The 22,111-nt window shown below is 38.4% G+C and overlaps 1 protein-coding gene across 2 annotated transcripts in view; it reads left to right on the top strand.

The window, feature by feature from the left end:
- Nucleotides 1-22,111, top strand: part of ANO1 (anoctamin 1) — a 44,447-nt gene that overhangs the window by 6,414 nt on the left and 15,922 nt on the right. Inside the window, exons 4-15 of one of the 2 annotated variants that reach the window (XM_010214806.2) lie at nucleotides 1,215-1,366; nucleotides 1,957-2,011; nucleotides 4,875-4,926; nucleotides 7,497-7,562; nucleotides 8,050-8,105; nucleotides 9,719-9,760; nucleotides 13,934-13,998; nucleotides 14,650-14,784; nucleotides 15,687-15,847; nucleotides 19,335-19,417; nucleotides 20,689-20,700; nucleotides 21,548-21,619. In XM_010214806.2, the coding sequence (XP_010213108.2) occupies nucleotides 1,215-1,366; nucleotides 1,957-2,011; nucleotides 4,875-4,926; nucleotides 7,497-7,562; nucleotides 8,050-8,105; nucleotides 9,719-9,760; nucleotides 13,934-13,998; nucleotides 14,650-14,784; nucleotides 15,687-15,847; nucleotides 19,335-19,417; nucleotides 20,689-20,700; nucleotides 21,548-21,619 (951 nt within the window). The remainder of the gene's footprint in view (nucleotides 1-1,214; nucleotides 1,367-1,956; nucleotides 2,012-4,874; nucleotides 4,927-7,496; nucleotides 7,563-8,049; nucleotides 8,106-9,718; nucleotides 9,761-13,933; nucleotides 13,999-14,649; nucleotides 14,785-15,686; nucleotides 15,848-19,334; nucleotides 19,418-20,688; nucleotides 20,701-21,547; nucleotides 21,620-22,111) is intronic. The other variant, XM_010214807.2, reaches the window with a different exon arrangement.

Raw genomic sequence — 22,111 nt, 5'->3', positions numbered from 1 at the left:
GAAATAAATAACTAGAGGGAGGAATTGGATATCCAGAATTCTTGGCTCGTGCACCATCTGTATATGATACAGTGATGTTTTGTACAATAATTTGAATTCTTTCTGCGCCTTTTGGTAAATGTTTTTCTTACCCATAAGGCTGGACTTCTGAAAATGAATGTAAGAGTAGTACTTATGTGTGTACTAGGTTTAGAGGGCTATTCATATATGTCATTAGTTATGTTTGCAAGGTTTAGGAGTGTGTTACCACAAAAAAAATTACCTTTCAGAATATTTGAAATATCATTAAAGAAACTGTAGCATATTTTCATCAGAAGCTAAATTCTCAATCATCTATGATAGATAGCTGCGTGTTTGATGAGCATAGCTCAGATGGATTAATATTTAATGGCATACTAAGTGCATGTCCCAGACTGCAGAGAGAAGTCTATAATGGATCAAGAGAAGGTCTCAAAGCTCAATGTCATTTATTACAAAAGTAAAACTACACTTTTGGTTTGGATTTTATATTAATGTCCATTATTTACTCACTTATCACCAGCTGTGATCAGAAGCAAAATTAAAGTAAATCAAAAAGGTCTGTTGTGCTCATGCAATTAAAGCTGTTTCCTCTGAGAAAAGGGGTTAGGGTTGTCATTTTGTCCTCCACTGAGCCTTTGTTCATATCCCAAGAAAAGCACGATGTCGGGCTGGTGCTGCGCGTGACAGCCAGCTCAGACCTAAGGCCTTTCCCCATGGGGAGGGCCCTGCATGAAAGCTGTAGATGTTCACAGGAAATCCCCCAATACACCATGGAGAAGCGAGCACTTCTCTGGCTTTGTGTGGCCTGTTAGTGTACCTCCTTCCCTAGTGCCAGAAGATACTAAATGCTAGAGGAGCTGGTGTCTCTGTAGCAAATACAGAGTTTGCCTCCATGCAGAACTTCAAACTAATTAGTTGAAAGTGAACGAATAGTCTTGGAGCAAGATACCTTGGCTCAGAGAGAATACATAGACTTCTTGTGTTTATCTCGGTTTGATATTTTCAGGGTTTTTTTGTGTGTTTCTAAATATTTTATATAAAAAAAAAAACAACAACAAAAAAAACCAATTCTACACTTCTCATTACTTTGTATTTATTCCTTACAGCTCATTCTCTTTCATGGATAGCTTGAAAATAGTAAAGTTTTATTATTTTGTTTGTTCGATTTTTCCTGTTTGTTTTTACACACTCAGATGTATGAGATCAACCAGACCCATGGTCTTCTGAAAAAGATTAATTCTGTCATTCAAAAGATAACAGAACCTATCCAACCAAAAGTAGCTGAACACAAACCACAGACAGTGAAACGTCTCTCCTACCCGTTCTCCAGAGAGAAACAACACTTGTAAGTGAAAGTTTTGCTTTTCTGGTATCAGCTGATGTAGGAAAAGGTGATAGGGCTTTTCTAGTCTGCAGAACACAATTAATAAAATAAGGTGGTGTATAATGATCTTTTTTGGTGTAAAACAGATTTCTCAATAAAACTGGCAGGCGGTAGAACAGGCTGATAAGTTTAAGAAGAATCTCATTTATCTCATACATGCACTGTTCTTAGCTTAGCCCAGGATGTGCCTTTCATGGTTTTTGGTGCCGTCCCCTCTGCATTTGCTGGAGGAGGATGGAGCGGCCTTGCAGGGCTGCAAGTGCAGCCTGAGTGATGGGGTAATGAGGCAACAGTGGCAGGCGTTCAGTTAAAATGAGCATCAACAGTCTCTTTGCTACAGAAACTCTAAATATATGAAACAAATAAGCAGCCTCTTTAAAATATGAGTGCTAGGATGGGTTTCCTTTATAATGAGACTTCTACAAGGTATTCTTTAATGTTTAAAATTAAGGGATCCCCAGGAGAGATGAAAATGTTGAAATGGTCAACAAGAGCAGGAAACTACTGGCATTTTTTTTAAGCTAATGACTTTCCTTCTAATCTTTTAACAGATTTGATTTGTCTGACAGAGATTCCTTTTTTGACAGCAAAACAAGAAGCACTATAGTAAGTACTGTATGTAAATAATTTATGGTGGATAGTGTTAATTGTGGTTTTAACAGGCCCTTTGGGCTTTAATACCAGCCCATGTTAAGTTTGTCTGTCTTTTACCAAATGCCAGGAATTGTCTGTGGCATCAATTATTTAAATGCTAAGAAAGCATCTCCATTTCTATCTGGTATGATGAATAATGATTGATATAAACAGGCTGCCACCTTTTGTAAAATAATGTGGACCCTCTTAATTTACAGTTAACTTGGGCATAGTTTCCTAGTAGAGATATCGCTAGAAAGAAATAGATTTAGAGTCTACCACTGGTTCTGCCAGTAGCTAATTGGAAAAGCAACTCTGTGTCTTGATTATCATTTTGCAACTATATATTGCCTTTTCAATAAAATGTTCTGAATTTTCCCAACAGAAAGCTCAATGAAACAGTCAGATATTAGCAGAGAATAATATTTATAATTTTAAAGCTAATTAGAGTTAGAGAATGATGTTAAATGTATTGGGGTTTGTGCGTTAACATCAAAATTTACATTAAACAAACACTACAAGGACATAAAACTGCAGCTTGTTCTGATTAACTATTGATATATCTAAATTGTATTATGTTAGCTTTTGTGATATTCCCATAGCCAGCACTGCACTTGTCTTAGAGGTTCTGTCTCTTTGTTCAGTGTTCATATAGGACTTCTCTTGTAATTAAACTTCTGCATGTCCCTTGGAGTGAAGCCTAGTACAGCAGTGTTGTATCAGAGACTGCATTTGAATACTTTCTTATGATTTACAGAGCATAAAATAGAATAAAGTTTAGTCTCCCCTCTAGCTGCTGAGGGAGTAATGGTAAAGAAAGCTCATGTGATGTCTGGGGAAACTGGAAGGGACTATGCCAAGTGTAGCAACCCGACTGCAAAGTAAAATATGGGCCCTTTGCCCCATTCGTCTGCTGTTGACCAGTGCATAGGAAGGTGCCTGAGAGAATGCAGTTGTCTTATTATTTGACTATTCTTTCAGATACTAAGTGGTTTTGAGAAGAACTCCTATCAAGAACTCGTTGAAAGTTTGATTCAAAAATCAAACTTTTTTTGTGTTTGGCTTTATCAACACCAAAAGATAAAGCTGTTACCTTTTGGTGATAACAGCTGCAAGATTTCTAGCTTCTTTTTCCTTTTTCCTTCTTTGAAGCTCCAGTTTACAGGCCACCAGGATGGATTTAAGCTCCCCTGCAGCTTAAATGCAGATTATCGTAACTAGGTGAATAAAAAGTTTGTAGACACTTTAAAAACTCAAGGGAGTATGTCCTGATCAGAAACTTCAGGGAGGAAGTAAAGAGTTAAAATTCATGAGAACAAGCTGTCTGAGAAAGGCAGCAAGGCAGAAGGGCACCAAAGAACAAGGGTGAGGCGGTTGCCCAACAGGACGGTAGGGCAGAAACACAGGAGCTAGGAGCAGAGGGCAGGAAGGAGTTGACGGATTATTAACTGATTGATTGATTTAGACACTAATAGAACTAGTATGTTGCTCTGTTGGAAATACCTGTAGGTAACCTAGTAATAAAAAGCACATTGAGTATTTCTCAGCATCACTTCAGTTTGCCTGCATTTTTCTTTCTATTCTTGTTTCTTAAAGTTCTTTTCCTGCCTTTCCACTATGTATTTTTTAAACCACAGTGCAAATATTGACCCTTCCACCTACTGTAAAATGATCAGGAACCTAGTCACTCCCTATGAGTTTGTAGAATAGAAACTAAGCCAAAGACTTTTTCATGTAATGTATAAGAGAAATATGTAATAAAATATTCATACATATACTATATAATAAACATCTGAAAACATCTTTGTGACAGCCCTTTAACTCACTCGAGGTAAAAGATAACCAAAGGCATGCGATGAGGGGGATGAACCATGGGGATTGCCTGGCAGCCACCAGTTGCTTCCCCCCGTGCTGCCGGCCTGTAGCTGAGTTGCCATGTAGCTGGAAAGGTGAGAGGCATCTCTCTTTCTCCGTCCTTGTCCACTTGATCCGAAGTGGCAGGTTCTTTGCATAAGCCAGAATAATGAGTATCCCCATTTCTGTGGGTCTCCAGACAGCAGAGATAGGGGGAAGGCCATGCATCTGCTAGCAACAAGTAGCTCCCTTCTAGTTCTGCCCCTGCTGCCACAACTTGGGGCTGGTGCAGGCCTGAGAGCACCTCTCTTCAGCAGCACAGCACGCGGTGAAAGTTTAACCACTCAGGCAGTGTGATAAAATGTGCAAAGGTTATTTGACAATAAACAAAATAAACTGTAAGATAAACATATCTGTGTTGCCACCAAGATCATGCAGACTAAGAGATTTTAAGGTCGGCTTGTTTTGTTTAGTTCAGTTTTTGATAAAATGCTGCATGCTTAGAGATATGCATGAACATGATGGACCCAAACTGCTGGCAAGCAGATGTGTTTAGCTCTCTCCCAGTTAGCGGACTGGAGCCAGCTTGCACCATTGGAGGCAAACTCGACTCAATATTGAGGGGCAAAAACCTGGTCTGGCCGGGAATGTGTTTCTGGGCTTTGACTTATGCTGTGTCTAACAGGAGTGAAACACCATTTCTATTAATTAAATGGTTAAATGTAATCCTGTGTCTCACAAAATGACAATCAGATATCTTTGTTCCTGGTTATTTAGTTAAGCCTTTCTCCCTTGTACTGTACTGTGTATGGAAAGCTTTAAAGGCTGCTATCCTAAATGCCATGACTTTTATTAAAGAATGCTGACTTCATTAACATCTTGGTTTTGCCAATACGTATATTTGAGCTGTACACAGAAAGATTTTGCTTTTCGCTGGCAGTATCTGAAGTAACTCTTTCCTTTCCCATTTTCATTTGTGTAGGTTTATGAAATATTGAAAAGAACAACATGTACCAAAGCAAAATATAGCATGGGTAAGGACCTTCATTTAGGTTTAAGTTTCATATCTTTTTTTGAGATACTGAAAATAATTACAGGTTGGAGTTTAGTGTTTTCTCCTCTCTAGTTTGATGTATATGGATATAGTTGTTTTATTTAGAAATGTAATCTAATTAATGTGGCTAATGGGAATTTTTTCAAGTGTGAATACAGATTCAACTGTAACCAAATGGTGAGCCTGGGCCCTGCAGATGTTAAGTAGGTCCTTTACAGCAGGACTGAGTGATAATATAAAACAATAAGTTATGTCTTAGGAAGCAGATAATATGTGCTTTGCATTGGTTTGGGTTTACATTCACTGGAACGGGAGCATTACCATGGATTTCAATAACTACAGTGAAAATCAATAGGTTGCTTCGGTTCTTTCAGTAATGTCCTAAAACTTTGACCACAGGTTGTTTTTCCTGTCTCTTGAGTGAAGGAGTCCAATAGATGACTTGTTTGAAAGTCCACCATTTTACATGGAACTATAGTAACCAGCAGAACAGCCAGGGCCTGAGGTGGCCCTCAATCTGAGTGATCTCTTAGCTCCCAAAACTGCTGTTGCGGGTTTGTGGATGTGAAGTTTTTACTGCCATGATCCAGAATTATAGGATTTCAGCCTTAGGCCTTGAGTTCTAACAAGGAAATTTGTAATAATGTCAAAAAAAATGGTGAAGAGCAAAAAAATCAATAATTCTAGGTAGCCACCTAGAAAAGTGGCTACCAACTCTTTCTACTCAGCTGTTCTACAGTTTAGGTTAAACCTCTTATGAATTATAGGTGTATATTCAATTGTGCCACCAAAGTTAACAGACAGTTAATAGTAAATCAAATTATATAAGGTGGAAGGTCCTCATGTCCAGTCTTAATGGCAAACAACCAATATAAATCAGTGTGGATGAGAAAACTGCATGAACATACAAGAAAATATTTGAAAACTTGGGATCTCTTAGAGTGTTTATTTGCCTACAAGCGGTTAAATAAAACAATGAAAACTTGAATTGCAGGTAGTGCTGTCCAACACTGGTCTATAAGCTGCTTAGAAATCCATCAAATATTGGAAGAATAATTATGCCAGAAATGACTTCCATGCTTTGACTTTATTGTTGAAGTAACAACATACAATGTACAATTGTTGAGTCCTTATATACACTAAGCTTACTTGGTGTACAGCCAGTGTTAACAGGAGTACTATTTCCTTTAGCATGGGAAATACAAATTAATTTTTGACTATTAGGACCTTGTTTTGAGTTTGATGCTGGATCATTTTCATTGGAAATTCTGTATTTGCCCTTTGTAAGGGGAAGATTGTAGAGCTCAATTTGAATTCCTGCCTTGGAGTTGGTTACTTTCCATTTTGTTTTTGGTCCAGAAATGGGAAAGGACGGACTGCTGAATAGGGCAGAGTCTAAAGGAATGTAAAGTGTTAGGATTGCTGGATTGGTCCTTTTCCAGACTGGCAAGGCCACACAGTATAACTAATAAAAATGTCATTAGGCCAGAGTGTCCGTGGGTATAGTCCGTATAACTCGGGTCCTTTTTGTTCTGGACTGGAACGCTGGGTTACAGCCCAACAAAGGTCTCAAACAGATCTGAGCAAACATAGATAAAGCTGCAACGTTTCTGCCCAGCAGGAAAAGGCAACTGCACAGGGAACACTGCAGTCTTTGTTATTTATTTTTGCAAATTTGTAAAAATGTGTATATATCTTAATCTTTTAAGATTGATATGTAGAAGGGTGTTGCATAACTCTTTGGTAGCACTGCCCTACAGAAAATAATTTATCTTCTCACCAGTAGGTTCTGTCAGGCGTGTAGAAATGCTTGTAGGCAGTTTGTAGTGCTGTATATAATCTTAAGTAGGATTTAGGACTGCAAAATTCAGAGCAGTCCTGGAGTATTTCCACCAGCAGGTGCTTAGTATCTTAAAAATATTAGTGTATTTTTAAAAAAATCCTCCCTTCAGGAATAACCAAAATGTCTTCAGTGACTTGTTTCCCAGTTCATACTCTGTTCCTTCAAATGTAGTCCCACCCTGTTATTAGCAATAGGCTGGAAGACAACAAAAATCTCACATTGGCATTGTTTTCTTTAAGTTCTCCACAGTGCCAGAGGCTTTATGTTTTGAGCTTAGCTTTCCTTAAATAGAATTACTTGATTTTTTGCGCCAACCAACCTGAAATAGCCCAAATTCAGTAGCCAAGGCTGGTAAGCAGAATCACCAAATGTATCGTCGTAGGTAAGGTGGCATCTTGAGACATGGGTGATGCTCTGTAACCGCAGTAGTGCTGGTGGCTCTGGCTCCATCCAGCCCCTGGGGGCATTTCTGCAGCAACCTGTGATTTCTAAATGCCCTTCGTGCACTGTGCTCTCCCGGCCGGACATGCGACTTCTCCTGGTCCACCCTCACTTCCCTTGCTCTGTCCTGAAGGATGAGGAGTGATACCAGAGCTGAGAAGGCAGAGTGAGCTCTGCAGAGTCTCCTATGCCACACACCTTTTGTAGATGAAGCATTTGCTGCTTTCAGGCTCATGCATGTAACTAATAAACGGATGTGTAAACAGGGAAAGGAGAGGGAAGAAAGAAGGAAACTGCCCTTTTAAATAAAAGACGAAAATGTGGTAAATATGGTAAGTATTGCGTCAAGGTCTTTGCAAAGGCTTTCCCTACAATTTCTCTAATCAATCTGAAACCTTGATTCAAAACTTTGTGTGTATGGTGAGTTGGTATGAGTGTTCCTGTATGCCATCAATTCCAGCCATGATCGAGCCTTCTGCTATACACTTTCAAATCTGCAGGCTTGCCCTTAAATCAAACTGACTTTTCAGAAAATGTAATTTATTATAATGACTAATTCCAAGTCATTGGCTTCTAATACTTGATCCTCAAATATATATGACTTCCTCTTGCTCTCTGCAGTTTTCCATTTCATAAAATGAGTCATGTTTAATAACCTATATGATTAAAAATGGAACTACATGGAGAGGAATGAGATGGCAGAAAAATCACTATCTGACCAAATGACTGTTATTTTGAGTGGAATCTCAAGGAAGGAGGATAAAGTGAGACTCTCTAACCTCAAAGCTGTGAATAACTCTTATGTCTTTATTTTTCAAGGGATCACCAGCCTGCTTGCCAATGGAGTTTACAGTGCTGCATATCCTTTGCATGATGTAAGTGATCTTGGAATGTATTTTACAATCCTTAACTTGTTATGTACTAACAGCATCATCCCAAATATTAGTGTTCAGGATGCATGACTGCAATAACCAGGCTGCTGTACTTGCTTTTAATAAACTTATTACCTCTGTTCTACCCATGATGATCACAAGTGGTGCTTTACAAACACATCAAAAGAGTTGTTTTAGTGGCTTAGCAAACAAAATGCTTGTGATAGCTTTTGATCTTCCATTCCCAAGGACTCTGGCATCACTACTACAATAAGTATTTACTTCTGTGGCACTTCTGGCATTTCTATGGCTAGTTTCCTGATCTGAAGCTCTCTGGCATTCCCTTGCAAGCAAGGAGATGTCAGTGACTGTGTCTGTGTGATCCGTAGCCACTGGGGGAAAAAAAAAAAAGAGGTAGAATTCAAAGTGACATTTTTCACAAGGCAAGATGTTATCAACTTCATTAGTTGTTGAAATCCACTTTTGATCAGTTGGGTAAGATGTCAAAATATGTTATAATGTAACGTTCATTGATACAGAGAGCTCCTACTGAGGATTGGAGACAAGCAGAGAGCTTTGGTGGCCCTCATTACCAGGGTTTGAGATTCCCAAATAGAACCTCTCATAGAGTGGTAAATGGACAGCATTTGTGTGCTGATGAAGCTTTGCTCATAATTCCAAGGTGAGAGTAGGCCTGGAAAACATGCATTCCCAACCAGGCCCTTACGGAAAGGGAGTCGCCTTGGGAGTGCCAAGGGGATGCCACATCAGCTAATGTCAGCGTTAATGTGAGTTGGGAAAGTGAACAGAAAATACTGAACATGATGCAGATTTTACAGATACTTTTCCAGAGTTTGCAAGTACAAGAGTGCCGAAATGCAATATATCTTTTTAAATTTCTGCTCTTTTTTTCACAGATTTTTATGCTGGAACTTTTACATTAGTCATAAACGTTTCATCTGAGAGTAACTTGGATCAAAACAGGCTCTTTGCCTACCCGATGTTTATTGTGGATGTCAGGCATATTTTCTTAAATTACAGCAATATAATTTTAAAATCCAGACCCATTAAATAAACTGCTCTGCATGTGCTTGTCTAACAGCTTTAGACAGCCACTGATATATATAACTTATTTATTGTCTTAGTTTACTCCTTTATTGTATTTAAAAATAGATCCAAATAATCAAAATAATAATAATAATAATAAAATCAAAAATAATAGCTCCAATCTAATCAGCCCTAAATGTTTGGAGAGCCTGGATATGGATCAGCTCCCTGCTGGGCACTTCTCTTTAAAGTGGACTGAGCTGAACCCCAAATGCCACGGAAATACCACATCCTTTCCCTTGACATTTTTAGGCCACCTTTATCACTTATTCATTCCTTTTTTTTTTTCCCCCCCATGACAGGCATTATTACTCTTTCTTAATGTGCTTGATGACAGAAGACCAAGTGTGCTATGACAAATGAAGTCCTAAAATACAGCATTATTTTACAGATTGCTTTTCTGTTTTTGATGCATTAAGTGAGGAGAATACATGGGTATGCAGGATGCATAGCAGCTCTGAGTGTGACTCACTGGATGGCACAAATTTCTTTCTTTTTTTTTTTTTAAGGGTGACTATGAAGGTGAAAACGTCGAACCTAATGATAGAAAAGTAAGTTGAAATAAGAGCTTTCTGCATGTTCACAAGTGTCTCAGCCTGAAGTCACCTGTTGGAATCTGAAAATTTGTCAAGATTTAACAGAAAATACCATGAAAATGCACCAAATGACATGCAGTAGTAGTACTTAAGTACTTTTCAGTGCTTAAATATGTACCAGTGTGGAATGCAATGTTGATATGTATAAATTACCATGCTGATAAAGGTACCTTTCTCTCCATATTGGTAAGAGTATTCATAGCATTTGCATACAACTCCTCCTAAAGCTGGAGTGGTTTGATTTCAGGTCATTTCTGATAAGAATCAGAAGAATCACCCATAGTCTTATATCTGTATATGATGTAAATCCTGCTTTATACCACAGAGAGCTCTAATTTAAGCACTTCAATTTCTGGTGAAATAATAATTTGCCAGTTTGGAGTGGGAGGGGCAGAATCAGGCTGGAGGAGGAGCAAGGAGGGAATCAAAAACATTTAAAAAAATGATTGGAGGAATAAGGACTGTCATATTTGTGGTAAGTGTTAATTCTCCTGTATCTCAGGTAAGTTCTGATAGGTTCTGTTCAACCTGAGCCTGCCCAATGGATGTGTACTGATGCATGCATATATCTTTTCACATAAATCTTAAATTTTGTAGTAAATGGATTTTTTTTTAATGGTCGATGTACTGAAAAGACATTTGATTGCTGTAGTAAAGAAATTGTCTACACTTTGCAGAAGGATTGACTTTATAAAGTCAAAGCAGAAGTATGTACTTTCAATTACACTCTTCTTTAGAAGACATGTCTCTTTTTTCCTGGTTAGCAGATAATACCTGGAGCAGAGAGAGTGAGACCAGTTCTCTCAGGAAAAATTAATAAATTTGGCTTCTATATGTGCTGAGCTCTAGGGCTTGAAACACTAACTTTGCCTTTAAGACTTGCTTTGTGGTCACATCTCCAAAGACAGTAGAAAAGTATGAACTCAGGTCATGTGAAAAGCAGTTCTGAAGCCCCCTAAGCTGGCCATATAAAAATAGGCACCCAAAATTAAAGGTCTCTTGGGCCTTAAGGTTAGTGGCTTGCCCGAAGCCAGCTATTTCTGTTAGTGGCAAAGCTGAGCTCCAGGTTCCTCACCTAGGTTCCTGATTTTTCAGGTCTGGGAACAGCTTTTCACATTCTTTCTTTCTTTTTTTTAATTTTTTTTATTCCCTCTAATTTATGTTAAAAATACTACATATATATAATTTCATTATTAGGCAGTACATTGCTCAAAAATGGTATGGTAGTCCACGTTTTCTCAAAGCACCTGGATTATCATCTCTGTTACTAACTTGCAGAACCTCACATATTCACTTATTTCACAAGTTCATTGTGTGTTTTCAAATGTTTAGCTTGGCTTTTGACTTGTAGTTCCTTCAAATAATCTTCTGGCATGTTTTGGCATGTTTCTTCTGGCTTCTTCAAGCTTTTGTTAATCTAATCAAGTGCTAGGCCAGGCCGTGCCTTTTTCATAACAAAATTAAAGATTTGAGGCATAGAAATGAAGTAAATATTTAGGGCTAGTGTACTCATCTCCTATAATCATGTCTTTGAAGCTGTGCTTTGTATATCAGCCTGATAAATGTCAGGAAAAATGAGATTTATTTGTATTTTAACTACAAACTTCTATGTTATCTTTACATTTGGAGTGCTGTACAAATTTAAAAAAAAAGGCAGGGATGCAAAAACCTCCTTAGTTCAGTATCTTCCTATGGTATTGACAAGCTTCTGCTTAGGTCACAGAAAAAGGATCTAATTTTCAGTACAATTCTGGACTGCAAAAAGGAAGCAAATAATAAAAGGATCATCTCAGCAAGTGTACATGAATGCTGAAGTGTCCTAAAGCATTAATTGCACCCCAGATATAGATAGTTGATCCTGAACTGCAGGAAACATGGTTGAAAGGTCTCAGTATATTTGGAAGAAGAGTAAAAACAAAATTTTCAATGATTTTTTTTTTTTAATCTCACTCAAGAAATGCAGGAGGGTGATGTAGGTCAAGTTTCTCCCTATCATGATAAAATAACCTACTGACTTTGAGCACTGTTGTCCTGTCTGATATGTCTCTCTGTGTCAGGGATGAACACTGGCTTGCCTGGTTGTGGTAGCAATTGGTGGAGAGTTTCTTAGGTTGTGGCTACAGGTCACAGTTTCTGAGCACAGAGCAATCAAATTTTTCCCTTGGTTTCCCATGACTCAGATGAGGTTGACTGCTGATGGTGGAGCCCGTTGAGGCTTTTGACAAGGTAAAATGAGAATGAGTATCCATTTGCCCCCGCACATTTAGGTCCAAGATCAGATACCCCAAGCAAGGAGGTAAGAGATTCTTACCTTCCTTGGGATGTGGATAAGACATTCCCACTGAGACGCTCTATCTAATACATGGGTAGTAGTCCACCCAGTGGTTGCTGCTTTTCCAGTTATTTCATTCATTTCTTCCTCAATCTGAATTTTATTTTTTTTCAGGGCAGACTGGGTGGGGTTTTGAACAGTACCTCAGTGTTTCAAATCTCATTAAGGGTGACTAGCCTTGTTTTTGAAATTCTGCCATCTGGCATATTTAGTTTTGGAAGCTCCATTGCTTCATCTTATTTGCATAAAATTCCCATGGTTTTTTCATGGGAATTGCAAATTTTTTTAAAGGGGTATGTTAAAGCACAGCAATAGTAAATATACAGTAAATGTGGCAAAGTGTTATTGCCAGTAGAAAACCAGATTTCTAAACATTGTTAGAGTAAGAGACTCAAAAGCATTATACAGTTTACCCATCTGTAAGTCAAGCAGTAAATAATGACTCTACCCTGTTGTATCTTTATCTGTCAAGAATATAAAGCCATAGTGGTTTAGAAAGTGATGATCTAGGAGTAGTTTCTGGACTGTGAAGTTTCTGTGAAATTACTGTGAAGTAACTGTGAAGCTAAAATTAAATTTGTTTTTATTTACATATGCACAATAAATATTGAAGGATAGAGTGTAATGTTAAATAATAATGTGATTGTTGCTAGAAGAAAACCTTCCCTTTGCTGGCAGCATTTAGAATAGGTACACTTACACTGAATATAATTAAAATCACAGATAATTAAAAAGAGAGAGAGAAAAAAGGCTAGCTGACAGCAAAATTTAAAACTTTTACCTGCTTTAGAACTTCAAAGAATTTCCCACTAACTCTGTCTAATTTTTCATAGCCCATCTGCTTTTTGCTCTTTTTGCCCAGCAGTCTATGAAAAGAAAGAGCTCAGTAATAATGAGTTCGTGCTTCTACATTTGAGAGAGCAGTAGAAGAGAAAGGTTTTGTTGTCAGGTGAATTTGTGAAAACAGAAGTGACCATCAAAGCATGTCCCTTCATGGTTAGTAATCTGTCCAGGAACATCCTGCCAGCTAATTCATGTTGCTGGGTCAAAACAGGAGAAGTCAAAAACATACATTTGCTACTAGATCCAAAGCTGTTATGGTGATGGGCCAGTGTGCTGATTCCTTGTTCACTCTGTTGATCTGAATTAAAAAAAAAAAAAAAAAAAAAAAAAAGCGGATCTGAAAAATGCTATTTATATATTTTACAGAGTAAAGGATATATCAAATGTCTTGGTAGAACCTATTTTTGTGAGGGATTATATTTTATAAATGACTAACGTTGTTTTCCTTGGCCCATATCCTAACCAAAAAGATGAGCGGAAATCATCACATTCATCAGAACAGCTCTTATATGCGGCCTTCAAGGCACTTCTGCACATTCCCTCTTGATGGATGCTGAATGTTAGTATAGCTAAAACAAACCAGTTTATTCTAGTTTTGCTCTGTCTAACAACTTGAGGCATATTCATCCTTCACATCCGTTCTGCTAAATACCTGCTACAAATCATAAAACCAGGACTGCCTTCCTTGTCTCTGCTGTAGCCATCTATCAGCCCTGTTGTTGAAGAGCCTTTTAATGCACCAGAAGTCATTGCCGTGTTACAGCATGCCAAAACATCAACTTTGATTTTAATGCTTAATGCAGGATGCACATACAGGCAGACTGAGTTATGTGTCGAAACCACTAAGTGGTGAGAGGAGATCGCATCATGAGCTCACTGTTTGTTTGACCAAGAGGAGAAGCCTCTTGGTGGTTCAAAGTGCTTTAGCTTTTGCCCTTCTTTCTATTTTGCAGCTCCTGTGTGAGGAGTGGGCGAGCTATGGAGTCTTTTATAAATATCAGCCCATTGACCTGGTGAGGTGAGAGTTGCCCCCGTAACCCTGTGCTTCCACGAGGAAGTTTTTGGAATTATGTGAACAGATGCTCCGTCGCGCATGCTGACGTACCTGCACGTGAATCTGTCCTTGGCTGCTGCCCCAAGGGACTCCTGAGAATGGAAAGATCCTTGTGTTTCTAGAGAAAATCACAAAATTTCCATGTGTTCAGAAACAAGTTATTACATCCCTTGTTGTGCAAAAGTTTGCAGGATTTGCATAAGTTTTAGGTGCTTAAGGGAGTGCAGGGCTTCAGTATTCTCAAAGAATTCTTTTTGCTCATGCTGAGAGCTGAGACTCTGTGGAGTAAATATGTTAAGGAAAATAAGATGCTATTTTAAAATGATTAGCTCTCGCAGGAGATCTGAAGATATTAATTTACACAGCTGAAAAGCAGAAAATACAAGTTGAAATGACTGGCTTTCTTGGTGTCTGAATCACTAGATTAACTCCAAGCATCATGAGAAAGAAAGTCCTCTGGGAGGAAAAAATCCCACAGGTCATCAGATCTTAATTTATCCATGCTTAATCCAGCTGTGATTCATAATTTTAGCCCTGTTATATTTTAAGCAGTAGGAAACATTTTTTATTTTTTTCTTTTCCCTCTTTTTTAATTTTTCCTTTAATGTATTTCAGAAAATACTTTGGAGAGAAGATTGGACTATATTTTGCCTGGCTAGGAGTTTATACACAGATGCTTATTCCAGCTTCAATTGTGGGGATTATTGTTTTCCTTTATGGCTGTGCTACCGTGGATGAGAATATACCAAGGTAAAACAACAAGACCAAATGCTTCTGTTTCTAACTCATATCACCATGTAAGTCCATGTTAAACCAAACTAACAAAATGCTGCTAATGATAGGTGTTGATGCTTCCCATCATAAAACAGTGGAGCATATTGCATGACATAGAGGTAAATGAAGATATATCTAAAACAGGCAATTTCAGTCAGATTAGCAAAATCTTGATTGTTTTCAATTCTTCAATAAGTCTGTGTCATAATATTTTAAATACCCTGTGCTTTTGCATTTAGTCCTACATGCATTATCAGCTGTAGATATGGAACTGCCACCATAAAGAATGAACTACCACCATAAAGAATGAATATCAAAGCAGATTAATGGATGTCAGACACTAGACACGTCTCTCTATTTGGGCTGCTTTATACTGCATCCAATGGTTGGAGAAAGTTAAAGGGAGTGTTGCTGTCGCAATTGCATCAATGGAGTATAGAGATGATGTGCTCCAGAGCCTTGTTACTCCCTACTTCCTTTGCATCTAAAAGTTCTATTCTGTAATTAGTGTTTTGAAATAAGATTTTTTTAAAAAACTGCAAGATGTTGTAATGAAAAGATGCCTTACACACCTCCTAGTATTTCTATTGACACAGTTACTCTATTACTGAAATACTAGCTGGAATGGAACAAGAAATCAGTCTTGCTTGAGGAGTCTAGCCCCTATGGTGTTGTGAGTTGTGCACAGGCTTGTTCACAGGGGTCAAGATGTACAAAGCCTTAGAAAACGAGCATTTTGTAGAGGGTCCCAAAGACCAGTTGTGCGTTCAAAAATGGGTGCTGTACAGAGAAGAATGGCCTTCCAGAAGAGACTGTGGGAGCATGGAAGATGAGCTATGCTGACCTTGCCTTTTGCCTGTCTCGTTGCTTTGTTGCAGTATGGAAATGTGTGACCAGAGGAACAATATCACCATGTGTCCCTTGTGTGACAGAACGTGCAGTTACTGGAAAATGAGCTCTGCTTGTGCAACTGCTCGTGCAAGTCATCTGTTTGATAACCCTGCAACTGTCTTCTTCTCCGTCTTCATGGCTCTCTGGGGTAAGAAGATATATGACTTGACGTTAAGTTTTTAATTATTTAAAGTACAACAGGAAAAAACAAGAGAGATAAAGCAGTATATTTCTACTCAGACAGTTAATTATATAAAGAACTATTTTTTTTTTCCCTTCCCATGAAACCGTCACCTCAAAATTTATTTTCTGGACTGAAAGCTAAAAATTCAAAAAGCTGCTCAAGATGAATATCAAATGAAATTGTTAAGCATCTGTCATAAAACTGCTGTGTGGTATGTCAAAATTTCATTAAGGGGATTGCATAGCTTGCCAACAAAATCTATTTGCAGAGCCAGCTTCCACTTAATACATTTTTTTTCCTATAATGTTCTAAATGTACTTTTGGGCTGAAGAGAGGACTCAGCAGGGAAGTGTAATGGCCTTTAGCATCTCAGAACAAACCATGATTGATTCTTGAGTGAGCTCTGAGACACAATTAAGTTTATCAAGAAACAGCCATCATAAGTGGGGACCTGGAATTGTAGCATTTCAGGTGTTTTTCAGATGCAGTCTGTCCCTGTATTTTGAGGAGGTCATTTAAACTTTCTGTTGCTTTTCTCATCTGTAAAACCTTCAGAAGATATTAACCCCGTGTGTTCAGGGATGGCCATGGAGGGCACAGGGATGGTTATCAAGGCCCTTTAATAGTTGGCATTGCTGTCACAATGTCACCCCTGACTGCAGGCAGGAGATGGGGAAGCTCTGTGGGGAAGCTACCAAGCAGCAGGTCCCATTGGAGCGTCACTCGGAGCCCTGGCACTGCCGGGGCTCTTCCTCAGTCACGTCCTGTATGAGACTTGTGGAGCGGCATGAGAGGAGTTTTGCCCTTTCTGTAAACTTGTTCAAAAAAACTGCTTGGATTATATTTAATCCTAAAAACATAGCTTGAGTTTTCACTTGTTCTAGCTGAACTAAACCAGCTTTGCAGCAGAGTCTTAAAGATCATCGCTGCCTTAAAGAGCATCGTGCCACATTACATATATGAAGAAATGTGATATACCTCGAAACCGGATGCCATGTCAGAGACTTTAAATAGTCTGATTCGCTCATGCTGAGAATCAAATATCAATTTCTCTCCCTCTCATTTACTGTTACTGTGAACCCTATGTGGATCTCAAAACACAATATTCTCTTGCCAAACAGTATTACTCTTTGGACTCCTTTTCCTTAACAGAGATTTATAGGTCCCTCCTTCCATTTTTGACATTTTTGGGCAAAGACAGGAGCCTTCGCCCGATCTCCTGTCATCTGAAGCTCTGTGTAGAATAAGGCTTTATATCTGAGATAGCTTTGGAATGGGAATCACCTCATTTTTAAGTGCAGTTCTGGGAATATGTTATCACCCTTTCTGTAAGAGAATGAAAATAAATGCTTTTTTAGGAGGGAAAGCAAAATCACTTGAGATCTTTTGGGTCAATATAAAATTTTATTTTGGCGCAATACCATCTAAAATGATTATGACTTCAAAAAAAGTCAGTCAGAGCTGAGGAAAACAGGACTTTTTTTTTTTAAGAAAAATGAATTTGTGTTTGCATAAACATCATTTTCAAAGGCTTTGTCAAAACAATTTTTATATTTGATTTTTATATTTGATGCTATTTATTTAGCACCTTACTTTTTAAGGGAATAATATCCTGGAAAAAAAAAAAAGGGTTATCTCTAAATGTAGATAAATGAATATTCTCCAGTGTTGTTCCAGAGCACCACCACAGTTAAGGAAAAGTTGTATCATGTTCGTGCACAGCTGAAGAAAGGAGACAGAGGGAACCTAAGTGATCTATTAGGGTGACTCGAACTTCTTCACATAAGTGGGAAATCATTCCAAGTTCAAGGGTATCGTGAGCAGCCACCCAGCCAGGCTTTCTTTTTATGATAAAAGTATTTAGATGTTCTGGGGAACTGCAGTCACACAAGCTAAAGCACCTTTAGCACAGAATCAGGCCTCTGTCACTGGTCCACTGCTAAACATAGACCACAGCACAAGCTGCTGTCCCCAAAAGAGCAGCCTGTCCCAGGTTTGACCTGGTCTAGCCTCATCTCAAACGGTACTGGCTTTTTCTCCAAAGGGGTAGAGCTGAGGTTTTGGTACGAACAGGCATTAAAAATCCCAAAGAATCCCGATGGACAATAACCTCCTGCATTTTTTCAGCTCTGTGTATAGGCCCAAGGGAAATCTGGATGCGCAGGTAGAGCTGGCAAAGACGCAGTGCTCTGCTGCTGCCCTATACCTGCTGCGTTCCCTCCCTGCTTTTCCAATGAGCTAATAACTGGCTGCCTTTCAGGCGTAATATTTTCATATTACGTTTTGGTAAGTCGATGCTGTAAAACGATTCCTAGTAGCGCTAAAAACAATGTATGTTTCTCCCTGACATGGAAACCATGGACCACAGTGCAGGCACTCCCGGGGAGAGAAAAGGGCAGGCAATTCCAGGATTCCAGGAGACACAACCTCTCCTAAGATACAACTGTGACAATACTGCTATACAGGGAACATGTCTTGTGAAGGGGCTCAGTTTTATAAGCTTTGCACTTAGTTTTCCTAGGGAAACTCATCGGGTGCTATAACCATAACCTGGCTCCAGCCGTCACTGTGTCCTTCCCTATCCCTTCAACTTTGTTCCCTCTTCCTGCCTCGGTTTCTCTGAGCGTGACGGCAGATGTTTCTGAGAACATCTGTTTATACTTACTGCAAAGGGCTCCCTAGAGGCCCCCGTTTCCCAGTAGACTTGCCTCTTTCATAACTGCTTATTTATTATACAGCACTGGTGTATTTCCAGCATCTAACTACGTCCTCTGAGAACTTCCTCCCTCTCAGAGGCAGATAGACCAATACAGGGCAGGAGTGTTTGTTGCGACTCGAGAATTGCTTTAATGATGTTTCTTTTCTGAATGCTAAACAAGCATTAAAGATTTCCTCTTGAATTGTCTGCCTACCTGCAGGTTTTATGCTGGCATGAATGTGTCCGCTGGGAGTGACTCTTAGAGCTAACTAGACTCTTGTAAGCGTTAGATGAATTTAATTATAACAATATAAAATATTCTGCCTTAATATATTTGAGGACATAACTATGCCACTAAAAGCACACATACAGAAATATAGCTGCTTTAATATGCTAGACAAAGTATTAATAAGAGTCAATTTTGTTCAATTTTATGGATAGATTTATATATAGATCAAGACCAATGACATTGTTAGTCCCATGTGCAAGCTATATCAGTATTTCCCAGATAGACATTACTGCTGAATAAAAGAGTGACAGAAATGGAGCAAAGTTAAGCTGGTCCTGGGCATCACACAGTATCACACCTGCTGAGACCTTTCAAATTTGCACCAGCCTCAGTGGAAATGAGTTTGGCCAGTGTGCCTGTTCATAGAATTCTTGTTATGTCTGTAAGGGCTAACCCAGACTGATACGGTTTCAAAGGCTTTCTATAAAATGTCCAAATAATTGTTTTAAAACCTGTTGTTGCAGCTGCGACATTCATGGAACACTGGAAGAGAAAGCAGATGCGTCTCAACTACAGGTGGGACCTGACTGGGTTTGAAGAGGAGGAGGTTTGTTCCTTAACTTCTGACTTTTTGACTTCCACTGTTGTATTATAAATAGTTTTTTACTTAGAACTGCTAGACGTTGCTTCATGGAATACTCCTGCCATGCTATTCCATCATGTCAAAGAAAGGAAAATCCTGTATGTGAACTATTTGAGGCTTTTATAGCAAGGGTATGACTAGTTCATCCTGTTGCCTTAGAAACATAATTGGAGAGCCACAAAATCTTTTTTTTTTTTTTTTTTTTTTTTTTAATATGGAGTTAGGTCACACCTAGCGGTGCAGGCTTGGAATATACAGCTCATGCATTAGTGCCTGGCTGCAGACAAGGTGCTAACAACCAAGGTCCTCGTTCAGCTTGCGCTGCCATAAATCAGCAACAAACGTATTGAAGTTGATAAAGTTACGGCATTGTAAAAAAGCACAGCAAAAAAATCCCATTAACTTTAATGATGCAGGAGCAATCCCTGACTTGGCAAATATCTAAGAAAGTATTGCCAGACATGTGGGTTTGGGGCACTGGGAGGAACACAAGTGTGGAGGTGGTATTTTTTGCATGTGCCAAAAGAAACCCCTGCCAGATGTATATTAATATGCTAAACTATGTGAAAGGAAAAAGGGCTGAATCTGTATGAAAAAGGATGTTAAGAATGAATGAAGTTCTAGAAAGAAAAGAGAAAATATTCAGTCAGTTAATCTTTTTGCTAGATTTGTCTCCTCTTAGCATATACATCCCCACCATAATACGCAGAGGCACACCATGGATGCAACCTCTGTGCCATGCACTTTGCTGCTCTATTGGGAGCGAATATGGGGATTTACTTCCTGGAGCCCTTTTATTTTTGGTAACTTGTTGTTAGTGTGCATGAAAGTGGAAAGGATTAACTGTATCTTTCCAGTGGTGATCTCCTTCATGTCTGAGTTCAGAGCTCAACACAGCTACACCATTGTGTGACCAAAGGCAGCAGCTGTTAATAAAGTATATTTTATTCTTTACTTTGTATGGGCAGCTCTAGATAATACAATCTTGAGGCCAGCAGAGAGTTTAACCACATCCTACTTCTGCTTTTCGTGATTAAGTTGGTGCCATCATCATTTTAAAGCATGAGTACCCTGAATTCCTAGGGTAATATCTAGACATCCACTGTACCTATGATTTATTTTCATGTGATTTTTAAAATGTAAATGCAATATAATGTGCAACAGCTCAGTAATCAAAATTTTGTGTGTGTTTTTTTTCTCTTGCTTTTTTATGGATTTTTTCTGGTTTCCTGAAGGAGGCAGTCAAGGTTTGGAAAACTTTTTTTTAATTGCTTCTACCTTTTTTATTAAGTCTACTGGTGAAAAACATCTTTTGACGTCAGCCTTTTCTTTTTCTAGCATCAGATTTTCTTTAGAACTCCACTGATTCTTGTTTTTTTTCTCCTTTACACTCTTCCTACTTTTTCAGACTTCTTTTTCAGGTCCATTCTATTTTCCACCCAATGTATAATTTTGAGCACTTTCTGAATCCTTTAGCTGTCTCTGTGTTTCTGAATATTTCCTACATCCTCTCCTCTAATGCATATGGGTAATATGTGAGTGTTGTCAAAGACAGGACTAGGACATCTAAACTAGGTCCATCTTAAAACCAGCTGGCAATTGTGTGGGTTCCCACTGCTGCATGCTTTACAGCTAAGTTTCCCTTATGAGCTGAGGATCACAGAAAATACAGTCAATAACATATAAAATCTCTTCTATCAAAAATAAAAGTCACTGAAAATCAAGCATATCACGTGCTTTGGTATGCTCTTTCTGCAGGTTCAGCTGTATACTCTTATGTATTAAACTTAATCTACATAAGGTAGATGTATCACCTGTATACCATGTACAGGTGTTTGATAGCAAGCGCAGATGAATTGTTTCTGCTGTAGAAGTTAGAATGTTATGGTATTTTTACATTTTCTTTAATCTACACTCAACTATCTACAGATAACTATCAATTGACTTAAATGATGTCTCAGCTGAATTAGAATAAAATTAAAATTAGAATAAAATTAGAAAAACTTAAGAAATATCAGGAAAGCAGCCTACTATTCATTCATATATAGTTGATAGAGAAAATAATTTTGCTTTTTCTTGAATGTGACTTCATAGGATCATCCAAGAGCAGAATATGAAGCTAAAGTTTTAGAAAAATCATTGAGAAGAGAATACAAGCATAAAGAGGTATGGTTAAATACTCTTTTTTTGACCTATCAAAAGCTTTGAAAAAGACCAATTTTAGCAGCCCTCTCCCAGGAGGAGGGAAAAAGAAAAGAAACAAACAAACAAAAAAAAAAAAAAAAGGGAGAGGCATAGTGGTTTTAAATTGCAAATATTTTCAATTGTAGCTTATTGGTAGTAGATTCTAGAAATATCTATATAGCATGTAATGTAATAAGTATGTCTTCAATAACAGTATGCAGAAGCATATTTTAAGATAATTAATCTAGCCTGATTGAATGGAAGTTCCTACTAGGCTAAGGAATAAAGTTGAAGAAAACTGCTGGAGAACACTTTAAGCCATGCTGTTTTGAGCAACTCCAATGTCTTTAGACATATTCTTCCGTCTTGCTAGCACGCATCCTCATGAGGTCCTTATTTTAATATTGGGGATACAGTGTGAGGTTCTGTACGCATTCCAGTTGAAGTGAATGTGTGAGGCAACTGCCCATGGAG

This window comes from Tinamus guttatus, unplaced genomic scaffold, assembly GCF_059628265.1.
Source record: "Tinamus guttatus ecotype Peru unplaced genomic scaffold, ASM5962826v1 Tinamus_guttatus_pri_ptg000240l, whole genome shotgun sequence".
NCBI classification, from domain to species: Eukaryota; Metazoa; Chordata; class Aves; order Tinamiformes; family Tinamidae; genus Tinamus; species Tinamus guttatus.
The sequence above is the reverse complement of the archived record's forward strand: the minus strand, read 5'-3'. Positions and strand labels throughout refer to the sequence as shown.